The sequence below is a fragment of the Monodon monoceros genome, unplaced genomic scaffold (assembly GCF_005190385.1).
Source record: "Monodon monoceros isolate NGI ecotype Baffin Bay Population unplaced genomic scaffold, NGI_Narwhal_1 Super_Scaffold_18, whole genome shotgun sequence".
Classification (NCBI taxonomy): domain Eukaryota; kingdom Metazoa; phylum Chordata; class Mammalia; order Artiodactyla; family Monodontidae; genus Monodon; species Monodon monoceros.
The window spans coordinates 60,364,721-60,383,524 of record NW_021703774.1 but is presented as its reverse complement, the minus strand read 5'-3'; the positions used below and the strand labels follow the sequence as shown (position 1 = coordinate 60,383,524).

Below are 18,804 nucleotides of genomic sequence, written 5' to 3'. Positions count from 1 at the left end.
ACTTAGGTTGTTTCCATCTCCGGGCTATTGTAAATAGAGCTGCAATGAACATTCTGGTACGTGAGTCTTTTTGAATTATGGTTTTCTCAGGGTATGTGCCCAGTAGTGGGGATTGCTGGGTCATATGGTAGTTTTATTTGTAGTTTTTTAAGGAACCTCCATACTGTTCTCCGTAGTGGCTGTACCAATTCACATTCCCACCAGCAGTGTAATGGTGTTCCCTTTTCTCCACATCCTCTCCAGCATTTATTGTTTCTAGGTTTTTTGATGATGGCCATTCTGACTGGTGTGAGATGATATCTCATTGTAGTTTCAATTTGCATTTCTCTAATGATTGATGATGTTGAGCGTTCTTTCATGTGTTTGTTGGCAGTCTGTATATCTTCTTTGGAGAAATGTCTGTTTAGGTCTTCTGCCCATTTTTGGATTCGGTTGTTTTTTGTTATTGAGCTGTATGAGCTGCTTGTAAATTTAGGAAATTAATCCTTTGTCAGTTACTTCATTTGCAAATATTTTCTCCCACTCTGAGGGTTGTCTTTTGGTCTTGTTTATGGTTTCCTTTGCTGTGCAAAAGCTTTGAAGTTTCATTAGGTCTCATTTGTTTGTTTTTATTTCCATTTCTCTAGGAGGTGGGGCAAAAAGGAACTTGCTGTAATTTATGTCATAGCGTGTTCTGCCTATGTTTTCCTCTAAGAGTTTGATAGTTTCTGGCCTTACATTTAGATCTTGAATCCATTTTGAGCTTATTTTTGTGTATGGTGTTAGGGAGTGATCTAATCTCATACTTTTACACGTACCTGTCCAGTTTTCCCCGCACCACTTATTGAAGAGGCTGTCCTTTCTCCACTGTACATTCCTGCCTCCTTTATCAAAGATAAGGTGACCATGTGTGGGTGGGCATATCTCTGGGCTTTCTATCCTGTTCCATTGATCTATCTTTCTGTTTTTGTGCTAGTACCATACTCTCTTGATTACTGTAGCTTTGTAGTATACTCTGAAGTCAGGGAGCCTGATTCCTCCAGCTCCGTTTTTCATTCTCAAGATTGCTTTGGCTATTTGGGGGCTTTTGTGTTTCCATACATGTTGTGAAATTTTTTGTTCTAGTTCTGTGAAAAATGCCAGTGGTAGTTTGATAGGGATTGCATTGAATCTGTAGATTGCTTTGGGTACTAGAGTCATTTTCACAATGTTGATTCTTCCAATCCAAGAACGTGGTATATCTCTCCATCTATTTGTATCATCTTTAATTTCTTCATCAGTGTCTTATAATTTTCTGCATACAGGTCTTTTGTCTCCTTAGGTAGGTTTATTCCTAGATATTTTATTCTCTTTGTTGCAGTGGTAAATGGGAGTGTTTTCTTGATTTCACATTCAGATTTTTCATCATTAGTGTCTAGGAATGCCAGAGATTTCTGTGCATTAATTTTGCATCCTGCAACTTTACCAAATTCATTGATTAGCTCTAGTAGTTTTCTGGTAGCATCTTTAGGATTCTCTATGTATAGTATCAGGTCATCTGCAAACAGTGACAGCTTTACTTCTTCTTTTCCAATTTGGATGCCTTTTATTTCCTTTTCTTCTCTGATTGCTGTGGCTAAAACTTCCAAAACTATGTTGAATAAGAGTGGTGAGAGTGGGCAACCTTGTCTTGTTCCTGGTCTTACTGGAAATGCTTTCAGTTTTTCACCATTGAGGACGATGTTGGCTGTGGGTTTGTCATATATGGCCTTTATAACGTTGAGGGACAGTTCCCTCTATGCCTACTTTCTGCAGGGTTTTTATCATAAGTGGGTGTTGAATTTTGTCGAAAGCTTTCTCTGCATCTGTTGAGATGATCATATGGTTTTTCTCCTTCAGTTTGTTAATATGGTTTATCACATTGATAGATTTGCGTATATTGAAGAATCCTTGCATTCCTGGAATAAACCCCACTTGATCATGGTGTATGATCCTTTTAATGTGCTGTTGGATTCTGTTTGCTAGTATTTTGTTGAGGATTTTTGCATCTATGTTCATCAGTGATATTGGCCTGTAGTTTTCTTTGTTTGTGACATCCTTGTCTGGTTTTCTTATCAGGGTGATGGTGGCCTCGTAGAATGAGTTTGGGAGTGTTCCTCCCTCTGCTATATTTTGGAAGAGTTTGAGCAGGATAGGTGTTAGCTCATCTCTAAATGTATGATAGAATTCGCCTGTGAAGCCGTCTGGTCCTGGGCTTTTGTTTGTTGGAAGCTTTTTAATCACAGTTTCAATTTCAGTGCTTGTGATTGGTCTGTTCATAGTTTCTATTTCTTCCTGGTTCAGTCTTGGCAGGCAGGTTGTGCCTTTCTAAGAATTTGTCCATTTCTTCCAGGTTGTGCATTTTATTGGCATAGAGTTGCTTGTAGTAATCTCTCATGATCTTTTGTATTTCTGCAGTGTCAGTTGTTACTTCTCCTTTTTCATTTCTAATTCTATTGATTTGAGTCTTCTCCCTTTTTTTCTTGATGAGTCTGGCTAATGCTTTATCTATTTTGTTTATCTTCTCAAAGAACCAGCTTTTAGTTTTATTGATCTTTGCTATCATTTTCTTCATTTCTTTTTCATTTATTTCTGATCTGATTTTTATGATTTCTTTCCTTCTGCTAACTTTGGGGTTGTTTTGTTCTTCTTTCTCTAATTGCTTTAGGTGTAAGGTTAGGTTGTTTATTCGAGATGTTTCCTGTTTCTTAAGGTAAGCTTGTATTGCTATAAACTTCCCTCTTAGAACTGCTTTTGCTGTATCCCATAGGTTTTGGGTTGTTGTGTCTCCATTGTCATTTGTTTCTAGGTAATTCTTTATTCCCTCTTTGATTTCTTCAGTGATAACTTCGTTATTAAGTAGTGTATTGTTCAGCCTCCATGTGTTTGTATTTTATACAGATCTTTTCCTGTAATTGATATCTAGTCTCATAGCATTGTTGTCAGAAAAGATACTTGATACAATTTCAATTTTCTTAAATTTACCAAGGCTTGATTTGTGACCCAAGATATGATCTATCCTGGAGAATGTTCCATGAGCACTTGAGAAAAATGTGTATTCTGTTGTTTTTGGATGGAGTGTCCTATAAATATCAATTAACTCCATCTTGTTTAATGTATCATTTAAAGCTTGTGTTTCCTTACTTATTTTCATTTGGGATGATCTGTCCATTGGTAAAAGTGGGGTGTTAAAGTCCCCTACTATGAACGTGTTACTGTCCATTTCCCCTTTTATGGCTGTTAGTATTTGCCTTATGTATTGAGGTGCTCCTATGTTGGGTGCATAGATATTTACAATTGTTATATCTTCTTCTTGGATCGATCCCTTGATCATTATGTAGTGTTCTTCTTTGTCTCTTCTAATAGTCTTTATTTTAAAGTCTATTTTGTCTGATATGAGAATTGCTACTCCAACTTTCTTTTGGTTTCCATTTGCATGGAATATCTTTTTCCATCCCCTTTCAGTCTGTATGTGTCTCTAGGTCTGAAGTGGGTCTCTTGTAGACAGCATATATATGGGTCTTGTTTTTGTATCCATTCAGCCAATCTGTGTCTTTTGGTGGGAGCATTTAGTCCATTTACATTTAAGGTAATTATCGATATGTATGTTCCTATTCCCATTTTCTTAATTGTTTTGGGTTCGTTATTGTAGGTCTTTTCCTTCTCTTGTGTTTCTTGCCTAGAGAAGTTCCTTTATCATTTGTTGTAAAGCTGGTTTGGTGTTGCTGAACTCTCTCAGCTTTTGCTTGTCTGTAAAGGTTTTAATTTCTCCATCAAATCTGAATGAGATACTTGCTGGGTAGAGTAATCTTGGTTGCAGGTTTTTCCCCTTCATCACTTTAAATATGTCCTGCCAGTCCCTTCTGGCTTGCAGTTTCTGCTGAAAGATCAGCTGTTAACCTTACGGGGATTCCCCTGTGTGTTATCTGTTGTTTTCCCCTTGCTGCTTTTAATATGCTTTCTGTGTATTTAATTTTTGACAGTTTGATTAATATGTGTCTTGGCGTATTTCTCCTTGGATTTATCCTGTATGTGACTCTCTGTGCTTCCTGGACTTGATTAACTATTTCCTTTCCCATATTAGGGAAGTTTTCGACTATAATCTCTTCAAATATTTTCTCAGTCCCTTTCTTTTTCTCTTCTTCTTCTGGAACCCCTATAATTCGAATGTTAGTGCGTTTAATGTTGTCCCAGAGGTCTCTGAGACTGTCCTCAATTCTTTTCATTCTTTTTTCTTTATTCTGCTCTGCAGTAGTTATTTCCACTATTTTATCTTCCAGGTCACTTATCCGTTCTTCTGCCTCAGTTATTCTGCTATTGATCCCATGTAGAGTGTTTTTCATTTCATTTATTGTGTTTTTCATTGTTGTTTGTTTCATCTTTAGTTCTTCTAGGTCCTTGTTAAATGTTTCTTGCATTTTCTTTATTCTATTTCCAAGATTTTGGATGATCTTTACTATCATTATTCTGAATTCTTTTTCAGGTAGATTGCCTATTTCCTCTTCATTTGTTAGGTCTGGTGGGTTTTTATCTTGCTCCTTCATCTGCTGTGTGTTTTTCTGTCTTCTCATTTTGTTTATCCTACTGTGTTTGGGGTCTCCTTTTTGCAGGCTGCAGGTTTGTAGTTCCCGTTGTTTTTGGTGTCTGTCCCCAGTGGCTAAGGTTGGTTCAGTGGGTTGTGTAGGCTTCCTGGTGGAAGGGACTAGTGCCTGTGTTCTGGTGGATGAGGCTGGATCTTGTCTTTCTGGTGGGCAGGTCCACATCTGATGGTGTGTTTTGGGGTGTCTGTGGACTTATTATGATTTTAGGCAGCCTTTCTGCTAATGGGTGGGGTTGTGTTCCTGTTTTGCTAGTTGTTTGGCATAGGCTGTCCAGCACTGTAGCTTGCTGGTTGTTGAGTGAAGCTGGGTGCTGTCATTGAGATGGAGATCTCTGGGAGATTTTCGCCGTTTGATATTATGTGGAGCTGGGAGCTCTCTTGTGGACCAGTGTCCTGAAGTTGGCTCTCCCACCTCAGAGGCACAGCACTGACTCCTGGCTGCAGCACCAAGAGCCTTTCATCCACACGGCAATTCTAATAGTAACTTTTACTTTTTGACCACTTCCCAGAATTGTAGTTCTCTTTTTCTGTGTAGCAGCTTTGGATGGTTCCTTCACCGATGGAGAAGTTATCCAGTGGTACTTTCGCACTGCCCTAGTCTCAAAGCTCTCTGTATGCTCTTTAGATGGTTAACACATTTACCCCAAGAGCAACGCTGCAAGCTTGGCAGGCCTGCCTCTGAATTGGGATCCAGATACCAAATCTTGTTTACCCCAAGTTGTTGAATTTTTTCAGTTTTATCACATTGCATACTCTAGTTTGCTTCCTCTACTTAGCTTCCAAATATTGGTTGTTGGGTTTTTACCCTCCAGGAAGGAGATTGCAAGAGTCTCTTCTGGAGAAACTTCTGTGATCCTAGGCCCTTTTAAGTCAGGAACTGAGGGAGATTCTGAAACTCTTCTTGCTGTAGTCACCAGCACCAATAGACACTGGCATCTGCAAATCCTCTCCAAAGATGATTCATGGACAGCTTTATCTCTGCTAGTGTTGGAGGGTCTCCTGCAGAGGCGGGGGGTGGCTGTGGCTCACCATGGGGACAAGGACACTGGCAGCAGAAGTTCTGGGAAGTACTCCTTGGTGTGAGCCCTCCCAGAGTCTGCCATTAGCCCCACAAAACAGCACAGGTAGGCTCCAGTGTTCGGTTGCCTCAGGCCAAACAACCTATCCATTTTTTTTTAACATCTTTATTGGAGTATAATTGCTTTACAATGGTGTGTTAGTTTCTGCTTTATAACAAAGTGAATCAGTTATACATATACATATGTTCCCATATCTCTTCCCACCCTCCCTCTCCCACCCCTCTAGGTGGTCACAAACCACCAACCTGATCTCCCTGTGCTATGCAGCTGCTTCCTACTTGCTATCTATTTTACGTTTGGTAGTGTATATATGCCCATGCCACTCTCTCACTTTGTCAGAGCTTACCCTTCCCCCTCCCCATATCCTCAAGTCCATTCTCTAGTAGGTCTGTGTCTTTATTCCCATCTTACCCCTAGGTTCTTCATGAACTTTTTTTTTTCTTAGATTCCATATATATGTGTTAGCATACAGTATTTGTTTTTCTCCTTCTGACTTACTTCATGCTCTATGACAGACTCTAGTTCCATCCACCTCACTACAAATAACTCAATTTCGTTTCCTTTTATGGCTGAGTAATACTCCATTGTATATATGTGCCACATCTTCTTTATCCACTCATCTGTTGATGGACACTTAGGTTGCTTCCATGTCCTGGCTATTGTAAATAGTGCTGAAATGAACATTTTGGTACATGACTCTTTTTGAATTATGGTTTTCTCAGGGTATATGCCCAGTAGTGGGATTGCTGGGTCGTATGGTAATTCTATTTGTAGATTTTTAAGGAACCTCCATACTGTTCTCCGTAGTGGCTGTATCACTTTGCATTCCCACCAACAGTGCAAGAGTGTTCCCTTTTCTCCACACCCTCTCCAGGATTTATTGTTTCTAGATTTTTTTGATGATGGCTATTCTGACCGGTGTGAGATCATATCTCATTGTAGTTTTGATTTGCATTTCTCTAATGATTAATGATGTTGAGCGTTCTTTCATGTGTTTGTGGGCAATCTGTATATCTTCTTTGGAGAAATGTCTATTTCGGTCTTCTGCCCATTTTTGGATTGGGTTTTTGTTTGTCTTTTTGTTATTGAGTGCATGAACTGCTTGTGAATTATGGAGATTAATCCTTTGTCAGTTACTTCATTTGCAAATATTTTCTTCCATTCTGAGGGTTGTCTTTTGGTCCTGTTTATGGTTTCCTTTCCTGTGCAAAAGCTTTGAAGATTCATTAGGTCCCATTTGTTGATTTTTGTTTTTATTTCCATTTCTCTACGAGGTGGGGCAAAAAGGATCTTGCTGTGATTTATGTCATAGAGTGTTCTGCCGATATTTTCCTCTAAGAGTTTGATAGTGTCTGGCCTTACATTTAGGTCTTGAATCCATTTTGAGTTTATTTTTGTGTGTGATGTTAGGGAGTGTTCTAATTTCATACTTTTACATGTAGCGGTCCAGTTTTCCCAGCACCACTTATTGAAGAGGCTGTCTTTTCTCCACTGTATATTCTTGCCTCCTTTATCAAAGATAAGGTGCCTATATGTGCATGGTTTTATCTCTGGGCTTTCTATCCTGTTCCATTGATCTGTATTTCTGTGTTTGTGCCAGTACCATACTGTCTTGATTACTGTAGCTTTGTAGTATAGTCTGAAGTCAGGGAGCCTGATTCCTCCAGCTCCATTTTTCATTCTCAAGATGGCTTTGGCTATTCAGGGTTCTACCCATTTTTTGAATGGGTTGTTTATTTTTTTGATACTGAGCTGCATGAGCTGTTTGTAGATTTGGGAGATTAATGCATTGTTGGTCACCTCATTTGGAAATGTTTTCTCCCATTCTGTGGGTTGTCTTTTTGTTTATGGTTTCCTTTGCTGTGCAAAAGCTTTTAAGTTTAATTCAGTCTAATTTATTTATTATTTTTGTTTTCATTACTCTAGGAGGTGAATCCAAAAAGATATTGCTGCAACTTATGTCAAAGAGTGTTCTGCCTATGTTTTCCTCTAAAACTTTTATAGTATCCAGTCTTACATTGAGGTCTTTAATCCATTTTGAATTTATTTTTGTGTATGATGTTAGAGAATGTTCTAATTTCATTCCTTTACATGTAGCTGTGTAGTTTTCCCAGCACCACTTATTGAAGAGACTGTCTTTTCTCCATTATACATTCTTGCCTTCTTTGTCGTAGATTAATTGACCATAGGTGCATGGGTTTATTTCTGGGCTTTCTGTCCTATTCCATTGAGCTATAAGTCTGTCTTTTTGCCAGCACCTTAGTGTTTTGATGACTATAGCTTTGTAGTGTAGTCTGAAGTTAGGGAACCTGATTCCTCCAACTCTGTTTTTCTTTCTCAAGATTGCTTTGGCTATTCAGGGTCTTTTGTGTTTCTGTACAAATTTTAAATCTTTTGTTCTAGATCTGCCATTAGTAATTTGATAGGGATTGCACTGAATCTGTAGACTACCTTTGGTAGTATAGTCATTTTGACAGTATTGATTCTTCCAGTCCAGGAACACAGTATATCTTTCCATCTGTTTGTTTTTCATCTTCGATTTCTTTCATCAGTGTCTTATAGTTTTCAGAGTAAAGGCCTGTTGCCTCCTTAGGTAGATTTATTCCTAGGTATTTTATTCTTTTTGATGTAATGGTAAATGGGGTTGTTTCCTTAATTTCACTTTCTGATCTTTTGTTGTTAGTGTATAGAAATGCAAAAGATTTTGTGTATTAATTTTGTATCCTGCAACTTTACCGAATTGATGAGCACTAGTAGTTTTCTCATAGCATCTTTATGATTTCTTATGTATGGTATCATGTCATCTGTGAACAGTGACAGTTGTACTACTTCTTTTCCAATTTGGATTCCTTTCTTTTTCTTCTCTGATTGCTGTGACTAGGACTTCCAAATTATGTTGAATAAAAGTGGGGAGAGTCAACCTCCTCGTCTTGTACCTGATCTTAGAGGAAATGATTTCATGTTTTCACCATTGAGTATGATGTTGGGTTTGTTATGTTCCCTCTATGCCCACTTGCAGGAGAGTTTTTATCATAAATGGTGTTGGATTTTGTCAGAAGTTTTTTCTACATCTATTGAGATGATCATATGGTTTTTCTTCTTCAATTTGTTAATGTGGTGTATCACACTGATTGATTTGTGGATATTGAAAAATCCTTGCATCCCTGGGATAAATCCCACTTGATAGTGGTGTATTATCCTTTTAATGTATTGTTGGATTCGGTTTGCTAGTATTTTGTTGAGGATTTTTGCCTCTATGTTCATCAATGATATTGGCCTGTAATTTTCTTTTTTTGTGGTATCTTTGTCTGGTTTTGGTATAAGGGTGATGGTGGCCTCATAGAATGAGTTTAGGAGTGTTCCTTCCCCTGCCATTTTTTGGAAGAGTTTCAGAAGGATAGGTGTTAACTCTTCCCTAAATGTTTGATAGAATTCACCTGTGAAGCCATCTGGTCCTGCACTTTTGTTTGTTGTGAGTTTTTAAATCACAGCTTCAATTTCAATACTTGTGATTGGTCGGTTCATATTTTCTATTTTTCCTGGTTCAGTTTTGGGAGATTGTACCTTTCTAAGAATTTGTCCTTTTCTTCTAGGTTGTCCATTTTATTGGCATACACTTGCTTGTAGTAGTCTCTTACGATCCTTTGTATTTCCTTGGTGTCTGTTGTAACTTCTTTTTCATTTCTAATTTTATTGATTTGAACCCTCTCCTTTTTTTTCTTTTTGAGTCTGGCTAAAGGCTTATCAATTTTGTTTACCTTTTCAAAGAACCAGCTTTTGGTTTCATTGATCTTTTCTGTTGTTTGCTTTGTCTCTCTTTCATTTATTTCTGCTCTCATCTTTATGATTTCTTTCCTTCTGCTAACTTGGGGTTTTGTTTGTTCTTTTTCTTTTAGTTGCTTTAGGTATAAGGTTGGGTTGCTTATTTGAGATTTTTCTTGTTTCCTGATGTAAGATTGTATTGCTGTCAACTTACCTCTTAGAACTGCTTTTGCTGAGTCCTATAGGTTTTGGATAGTCATGCTTTCATTTTCATTTGCTTCTAGGTATATTTTGATTTCCTCTTTGATTTCTTTGGTGATCCATTGGTTGTTTACTAGCATATTGCTTAGCCTCTGAGTGTTTTTGGTTTTTACATTTTTTTTTCTTATAGTTGATTTTTTTTAATATCCTAGTGTTGTGGTTGGAAAAGATGCTTGATATGATTTCAGTTTTCTTAACTTTACCCAAGCTTACTTTGTGGCCCAGCATGTGATCTATCCTGGAGAATGTTCCATGTGCACTTGAGAAGAATGAGTATTGTGCTGCTTTTGGATGGAATGCTCTATAAACATCAATTAAGTCTTTCTGGTCTAATGTGTAATTTAAGGCCTGTGTTTCCTTACTGATTTTCAGTCTGGATAATCTATTCATAGATTTAAGTGGGGAGCTAAAGTTCTTTACTCTTAATTGCGTTACTGTCGATTTCTCCTTTTATGGCTGTTAGCATTTGCCTTATGTATCAAAGCACTCCTGTGTTGGCTGCATATATATTTATAATTGTTAAATCATCTTGGATTGATCCTTTGATCATTATGTAGTGTCCTTCTTTGTCTCTTGTAACAGTCTTTATTTTGAAGTCTACTTTGTCTGATATGAGTATTGTTACTCCAGCTTTCCTTTGATTTCCTTTTGCATGGAATACCTTTTTCCATCCTCTCACCACTTTCAGTCTGTATGTGTCCCTAGATCCGAATTGGGTCTCTTGTAGGATATATATATATAGGTCTTGTTTTTGTATCCATTCAGCCAGGGTGTGTCTTTTGGTTGGAACATTTGATCCATTTACATTTAAGGTAATTACCCATATGTATGGTCTTATTGCCATTTTGTTAGTTGTTTTGGATTTGTTTCTGTAGGTCTTCTTCCTAACCTTTCTCTTGTTCTCTTGTGATTTGATGACTATCTTTAGTGTTGTGTTTGATTTTTTCTTTTTTGTGTATATATCTATTGTAGATTTTTGGTTTGAGGTTACTATGAGGTTTTGATATAGCAGTGTATATACATACAAGTTTGTTTTAAGCTGCTGGTCTCTCAGCTTCAAATGCATTTCCAGTGTCCTGCATTTGTACTCTCCTCATGTCAGGATTGCTGGTTTTGATACCATATTTGTAGGTGGATGATTTCCTACCTTTATTGTATATTTACCTTTACTGGTGAGATTACCCATTTGTAATTTTCTTGTATTCTGGTGGTCTTTTCCACCTAGAGAATTTCCTTTAGCGTTTGTTGTACAGCAGGTTTGGTGGTGCTGAATTCTATCAACTTTTGCTTGTCTGTAAAGCTTTTGATTTCTATGTCAAATCTAAATGAGAACCTTGCTGGGTAGAGTATTTTTGGTTGTAGGTTTCTCCCTTTCATCACTTTAAGTATATTATGTCACTCCCTTCTGGCTTGCAGAGTTTCAGCTGAACAATCAGATGATAACCTCATGGGGATTTTCTTGTAGGTTATTTGTTGCTTTTCCCTTGTTGCTTTTAATATTTTCTTTTTGTCCTTAATTTTTGTGAAATTGATTAACATGTGTCTCGGCACATTCCTCCTTGGATTTATGCTATATGGTACTCGCTGCACTTCCTGGACTTGGGTGACTGTTTCCTTTCCCATGTTAGGGAATTTTTCAGCTACTATCTCTTCAAATGTTTTCTCAGGTCCTTTTTCTCTCTCTTCTCCTCCTGGGACCCCAATCACGCGAATGTTTGTGCATTTAATGTTGTCCCAGAGGTCTCTTAAACTGTTTTCATTTCTTTTCATTCTTTTTTTCTTTATTCTGTTCCATGGCATTGATTTCTACTATTCTGTCTTCCAGCTCACTTATCTATTATTCTGCCTCATTTATTCTGCTGTTTATTCTTCCCAGTGTATTTTTCATTTCAGGTATTGTATTGTTCCACTCTGTTTGTTCTTATATATTTTCTAGCTCTTTGTTGAGCATTTCTTCTGTCTTCTTGGTCTGTGTCTCCATTCTTTTCCTGAGATCTTGGGTCATTTTTACTATCATTACACTCAATTCTTTTTCAGGTAGATTGCCTATCTCCACTTCACTTAGTTGTGCTTCTCGAGTTTTTATCTTGTTCCTTCATCTGGAACATATTCTTCTGCCATCTCATTTTGTCTAACTTTCTGTGTTTACGGCCCCATAGGCTTTAGGTTTGTGGTTCCTCTTCTGGTGTCTTCCCTGTGGTAGGTGAGGCTAGTCTAAGAGTCCTGTACAGGCTTCCTGGTGGGAGGGATTGGTGCCTGCCCACTGGTGTGTGGAGCTGGGTCTTGTCCCTCTGGTGGGCAGGGCTGTGTCAAGGGGTGTGTTTAGAGGCAGCTCAGGGCTCAGGAAGACTTTAAGCAGCTTGTCTGTTGATGGGTGGAGTTGTGTTCCTGCCCTGTTAGTTTTTTTTATCTCAGCCATTAAACTTCGTCTTCTGGAATTAGCAACTTACTCCAGGGGGAAAACTGCCCCCAGAGCTAGACTCACCTCTCTGGATTTTATAATATTTTGCATCTTGATCTAATAATTCCTTGCTACTGCAGGTGCTATTGACATCCTAAATTTTTGTGGGAAGTTTGGTCTGAATTACTTGGTCCATATTTTACTGGAAGTAGAAGTATTCATCGTACAGTCTTTTAAAAAGCAGTCATTACTGTCAAGGTCTCCAGCCTTATTAATAAACCACATTCATGAAAGGCCACGTAGGAATAGTGAAAACACTATATAGGCTCTTTCACTTAACCTCGGTTTGAGTCCTGACTCCACTGTTCACCAGCTATTAACTTACTGCTAACTTTTGTGTTTCTCAGTTAACTTACTGCTAACTTCTGTGTTTCTCAGTTATCTCTTTTCTAATATGTATATATTGTCTACCTCATAAGATTATGGGATAAAATATGTAAAGTACCTAACCATAAGCAGGCTTGGTACAAGTGCTTAAATATGAGTTATCCACTACTCCCTTCCTGTACCCTTACTTCTATACCTACTCCATAATATTTGTCTTAGTCAAATTTTTAACTCCTACCTACTTTTTATTTCCTTCAGGTGATTCTAGTCACAAGATTCCTATTTCAAACTTTGAATCTGGGCATGACCAAGCAATGGTGTTACAAAACCTTTATAGATTCATTCATCCAAATTCAGGGAACTGGCCACCTGTCTACTGCAAGGTAATTTCAACATAAGAATTTCTTTTAAGTCATTAATTAGAAACCAAAAGATCCATGAAAGATACCCAAAGAAATAACTTTTGCCTGTGTATTAAAATATATATGTTCATTCTTATTTTGAATGTAATTAGGTATAATGCTTTTTCTTCTAAATCTCTCTGGTATTGGAGGGATTTTGAAGACTGCAAAAACTGAATGTATTTCAGCTTCGGTCAATCTCATGTTTTTAGTTCCTCCTTCTGAAATATCTTCAATTGTTTTTACTCTGAAGGATGGATTTCTAGTCTGTACACCTATTCTCCTAGGCAAGAGAATTGTTTGTTCAAAATTGTTTTTGTAGCAGTCCCTTGATCTTCCTTTTGTAATCTTTATTCTTTGTTTTGTCTAAGTTCTTCTAGGCTAGGTGTCATAGAATTGGGTTTAACCTTACTGTTTATTAGTGTCACCATGAACACAAATCACCTTATTTATCTTTTTCTGAACATCGGTTTCTTCATTTGTTTACCCTAAGTCTCACTTGCTGTTCATAAAGTATATTAACATTGCTTTATGAGCATAACTGGTTATTATTAGCAGTATTTTCTAGAATATGTTGCTCTGTTTTACAGTTCTTGTTTAGTTGTCACAGACTGTTCAGTCTCTCCCTTCTCACCATCATTACCCCTCCTCCTTCCCCTTCCCCCAGTTTGAAAGGACCACATTAATTAAAAGTAACAGAAGATAGGAGAAAATAAGTAAAATTTTTTTCCCTTCTCCAGTCTGATGATAGAGCCAGAGTCAAATGGTGTTTGAAGCATATGGAGAAGTCATCAGGTTAGTTAAACTGGGTCACTGCTCAAATGCATTTTAATATCTGTGTTTCCATTTTGATGTACATGTTCTGTGTACCTAAACTTACTAATTGTATGTGTGTTTCTGTTTACCAATGGAAGAAATCAGGCAAGATCTAGAACTTCTCACTGTAGAGGATCTTGTAGTAGGGATCTACCAGCAAAAATTTCTCAAGGAGCCCTCTAAGACCTGGGTTCGGAGCTTCCTAGATGTGGCCATGTGGGATTATTCTAGCAACACAAGGTATTTATAGTGATTTTGTGATAGTGATACTGTTTTCTGAACTGAAAAAATATGGTATGATTAGTTTTTGCCTTTTTAAACAATATTTTCCTATGAAACTTTGGAATCATTGTATTTCCTTGAATATAAGATTTAATTGATTGTAAGGTACATTGTTACTTCGTCTATCAATAAAAAAAAAACTACCAAATAAACTGACAGTGCTTTATCACTTAGAATTTCTGTACTAATGAAAGAATATTTTGTACTTACTTGTATAGACATTTTATTACATAGAATTCTTGTAGTTATAAGAAATACAGATGTGAAATAGGGCTTTCGTGGTGGCGCAATGGTTGAGACTCCGCCTGCTGATGCAGGGGACACAGGTTCGGGCCCCGGTCTGGGAAGATCCCACATGCTGCAGAGTGGCTAGGCCCGTGAGCCATGGCCACTGAGCCTGCGCGTCCGGAGCCTGTGCTCCGCAACGGGAGAGGCCACAACAGTGAGAGGCCTGTGTACCACAAAAAAAAAAAAAAAAAAAGTGAAATAAATTGAAAGTATATTTTTTACTCTGAAATAATTTTAGGCTTACAGAAAAGTTGCAAGACTCTAGTACAGGGAAGTTGTATGTACCATTCTCAGATTCTCTAACTTAATATTTTTATATATTTATAACTTTTTCTCTAAATATACATACACTGTTTCTTTTTCTCAGCCTCTTGAGAGCAAGTTGCTATCATGATGCCTTTTCACCCCTGAGTATCAGTGTGTTGTTCCTAAGAACAAGATCATGTATATTGCCACAATACAGTTATCAAAACAGGATATTGCCATTGATACAGTACTACTGTCTAATCTAAAAGCTATATTCATATTTTACTAGTTGTTCTAATAATGTCTTCTATAGCCAAAAAAAAAAAAAAATTTAGGATCCAAGCCAGGACGACATGTTGCATTTAGTTATTATGTCTCTTTAGGCCCTTTAATCTGGAATAGTTCCTCAGTCTTTGACTTTCATGATCTTGACCTTTTTGAAGAGTACAGGCCCATTACTTTGCAAAATGTTTCTCAGTTTGAGTTTGCCTGTATTTCCACATGATTAGATTGAGGTTATATATTTTTAGCAGGAGTACCACAAAAGTGATGTGTCTTCTCATTGTGTCATATCTGGAGGCATCTGATGTCAGTCTCATTACTGACGGCTTTGATCATTTGCTTAAGATAGTGTCTGCCACATTTCTCTATTGAAAAGTTACTCTTTTTTACCTTATAATTAATATTCTGTTGGGAGATTCTTTGAGATTTGGTAGATAATCTATTCCTCAAACTTTACTCTGCTACTTTTAGCATCCATTGATGATTTTTGCCTGGGTCGATTATTACTATTTTTGTGAAATGATGGCTTTCTAATCTGATTTTTTTTAATTTATTTTTATTTTTGGCTGCCTTAGGTCTTTGTTGCTGCACGCGGGCTTTCTCTAGTTGCGGCAAGCGGGGGCTACTCTTCGTCGTGGTTTGCGGGCTTCTCATTGGGTGGCTTCTCTTGTTGCAGAGCATGGGCTTTAGGCACGTGGGCTTCAGTAGTTGTGGCACTCGGGCTCAGTAGTTGTAGCTCACGGGCTCTAGAGTGCAGGCTCTGTAGTTGAGGCGTACAGGCTTAGTTGCTCCACGGCATGTGGGATCTTCCCGGACCAGGGCTCGAACCCATGTCCCCTGCACTGGCAGGTGGATTCTTAACCACTGCGCCACCAGGGAAGTCCTTCTAATCTGATTTTTGCTTCTACATTTATTAGTTAGCATTCTACTGTAAGGAGCTTTTCCTCTTTGCTGACTTTTTTTCATTTATTTATGAGTATGGACTCATGTATTCCTATATCTTATTCAGTCGGCCATAATCTCTTATTAACTTACTTTTATGCTCAGATTGTTTCCTTTATGGCCAGTGGAAGTCCCTTCAAAGCAGTGGTCTCTTTGTTTGGGTTTTGTTGTTGTTGTTGTTTACATTGCTGCCTCATTCTTTGAGTGCTTCTTTGCTTTCCAGCTCCATATATTTCAGGTTCATCTTGTACTTTTCCCTGCCTCAGCTTTGAATTAGCCATTTCTCCAAGGAGCCTTGATTTCTTTTAGTGGAAGAGTGTGCATTTAGGAGATAGAATCTGGGTGCTGGGTGTTCATTCCTATTAGACTGTCATTGATTCTAGTTCCCCTTAGTGAAAAGAGCTAGTAAATATATGTGTATACATACCTTTCATAAACATTTTTATGCAGCTAGGCTCACCTGCTTGCTCCTTCCTCTCTCTCTCCCTCTGTCTTTATCTCACCATGAGTTCATGCTGAACCTACAGTTCCAATATAAAACCATAGAATTTTCCAGTTTTCCATTTTTGTGTTGCCCTTCTGAGTGGAAAAACCTGGTGCTCAACATTTTTGTTTGTCCAGTCCTAAAATGCATTAAGTTGTTTTAGAATTAAGTGATACCACTATTTTTAAAAAAGGCATATTAACAGTTTAGAATCTTCTTTCAGTTGTTTTAGTCTGAAGGTAGTCAGAATACTTTGTTCAGAAGTTATTGGAGTTGGTTCTTTTTTTCTCCTTCAATGTGGTTAAATTATTCATTTGAAATATAGTTAAGTCTGTTTGCTTGTTTTATTCCATTTTTGGTTTTGCCCATATTTGTTGGTTTTATTATATTTTGAATGTGGAATGTATTAGCATAGTTGAAACAAAGTATATTCAGAAGTATCACTCTTCAGTCTAGCTCCATAAAGTTCCTTGGATTGCATTAACTTTATAAATTAACTTGGAAAACTGAAACCTTTATATAATGTTGAATTCTGTTCAAAGGCAAGAGGTGTCTTTCCATTGTTCAGATCTACTTTTGGGTCTTTCAAGTCTGTTTTAAAATTTTTCTCACACAGATTGTGCCTATCTGGGACTGGTGAATTTTTGTGGGGCAGTTCCCACAAAAATTTCTCTGTTTCTTCTATGAAAATTGATTTGATTAGGCTTTCTAACTTTAATGGGATCAATTTTGGTAATCTGTAATTCCTTAGGAAATTATGCATTTTATATACGTTTCCAAATTTGTTTAAAATTAAGTCTGCAAACTAGTCTTTTATAATTTTTAAAATTCCTTGTTTCACTGGTTATTTATCTCATTGTTTCTTATATATTTGTGCTTCTACCTTTTTCCCCTAAATCATGCTAGCGTAGTGCATTGTCTTTTTTTTTCGAAACAACAGTTTATTAGATATGCTAATTTTCTGTTCTCTTCCTCATTTATTTCTGCTTTTATATTCTTGGTACTTTGTGGTTCTTTTTTTTAGATTTTTGGGCTCGTTATTTAGTTAATTTTGGGTTTTCTTTAAGTTGGTAAGTGTTTAGTAGAGTTAATTTTCTCTTAAACATGTCTTGCAGTGCATCCCATAAGTTGTTGACGTAGTATTTTGTCATTTTTAAAAAAAATTCTGTAGTTTCAGCTCTCTTTAACCCAGGAGTTAATATGAGGCTTTTAAATGTCCAGATGGAAAGCGTTTTTGGTTTCTGTTAGTAAATTCTAGCGTCTTTGCATTGTGATCAAGTATTGTTTGTAATATTTCTACCTTATGGAAGTTACTAGTATTTTGCAGTTTTTTGGTAACTAAATATATAATCAATTTTTGTGAATGTTTTGTGAGTATGTGAGAAGAATATGTGTTTATCTGGGTGCAACATTTGACAAGTATCCATAAGCTCTACATTATTATGTTTAAACTGCCTTATCTCTTTATATTTTGTTTACTTGATCTGTGTTATATTGAGAGTGCTGTGAAGTCTCATTACTACTGTTTCCGTGTATGTCTCATTATATCTCCTATAGCTATAAGTGGCTGTGTTATTTGATGCCTTTACAGAAAAAGTTTGCTGAATCTTGATCTAGTAGATTGATCAAGGGCTCTTGGGAATGGCAGTAACTCTGTTCTTGCATGTTTAAAATTTTTTCTGTTGGTTTACATTTTATTTCCTTGAGTTTCTAGAAAGTACAGCTGCATTGTTGTATTGCTTTATGTTGCTTCTTAGAAGTTTGTTCATTTAATTCTCTTGATCTTTTAAGTTATTTTGCTCTTTTTGCCTGGAGACCTTAAGAATGGTTTTTCATCTTTAAAGTCTAATAGTTTTACTGGAATGTTTCTCTGAGTATATTACTGCAGGTCAGTCTTCCCAGGTGTTTGGCAGGCCCTTTTAGTATGCAGAATCAGGTCTAATTTCTGGAGATTTTTCTTAGATTGTAGTTTAATATCCTATTCCATTTAATTTTTCTTAAGGATGTCCAATTATGTATGATTGGTCTTCTTTACCTTTCATTATGGTTTTTCTGACCCTTATTTCTTCTTTCTTTAGTCTTTTATTCTCCTGGTAGTTTTCTGTTTTCTTCAGCTTCCCTTATTAACGTCTCATTTGAATCTGTTCTTCCTTGGGCAGTTTGTAATTCAGTTCTTTTCCTATATGATTTTTATTTCTTTCCTGAGTTTTGTCAACTCTTTTCTTCTTTCTGTTCTTAGTTTTGAAGTTTCTTATTCAGGCCATGTTTTTGTATCTTCAAAATTTTTGTTTAAGGATATTTAAGTCATATATTAATAACAATGTAGAATGTTATGTTATAGTGTTGTTTTATAGTTTTCGTCTCCTTCATGGTTTTTTGAGGGGTTGGGGATGGGGAGAGTTATCAACTATAGTGATTCTCATTTTCTGTTTACCTCTTGCAGTGGCTTTCCGTTGTTCCTTTACATTGGTTTGAGATTTGTAGTTCAAGTGCTTCCTCTTCTGTCAGTGTAGCAAAGTATGGTTTCTTAGAATGCTTTCAGGGTGGTGGCAGTGTCATTGTGGGTCTTTCCATTT

At 37.0% G+C, this 18,804-nt stretch overlaps 1 protein-coding gene across 2 annotated transcripts in view; it reads left to right on the top strand.

Moving 5' to 3' along the window:
* MAEL (maelstrom spermatogenic transposon silencer) overlaps positions 1–18,804 on the top strand; it is a 56,531-nt gene that overhangs the window by 15,631 nt on the left and 22,096 nt on the right. For both annotated transcript variants that reach the window (XM_029229071.1, XM_029229069.1), the window contains 3 exons: positions 12,746–12,870; positions 13,629–13,683; positions 13,803–13,944. In XM_029229071.1, the coding sequence (XP_029084904.1) occupies positions 12,746–12,870; positions 13,629–13,683; positions 13,803–13,944 (322 nt within the window). The remainder of the gene's footprint in view (positions 1–12,745; positions 12,871–13,628; positions 13,684–13,802; positions 13,945–18,804) is intronic.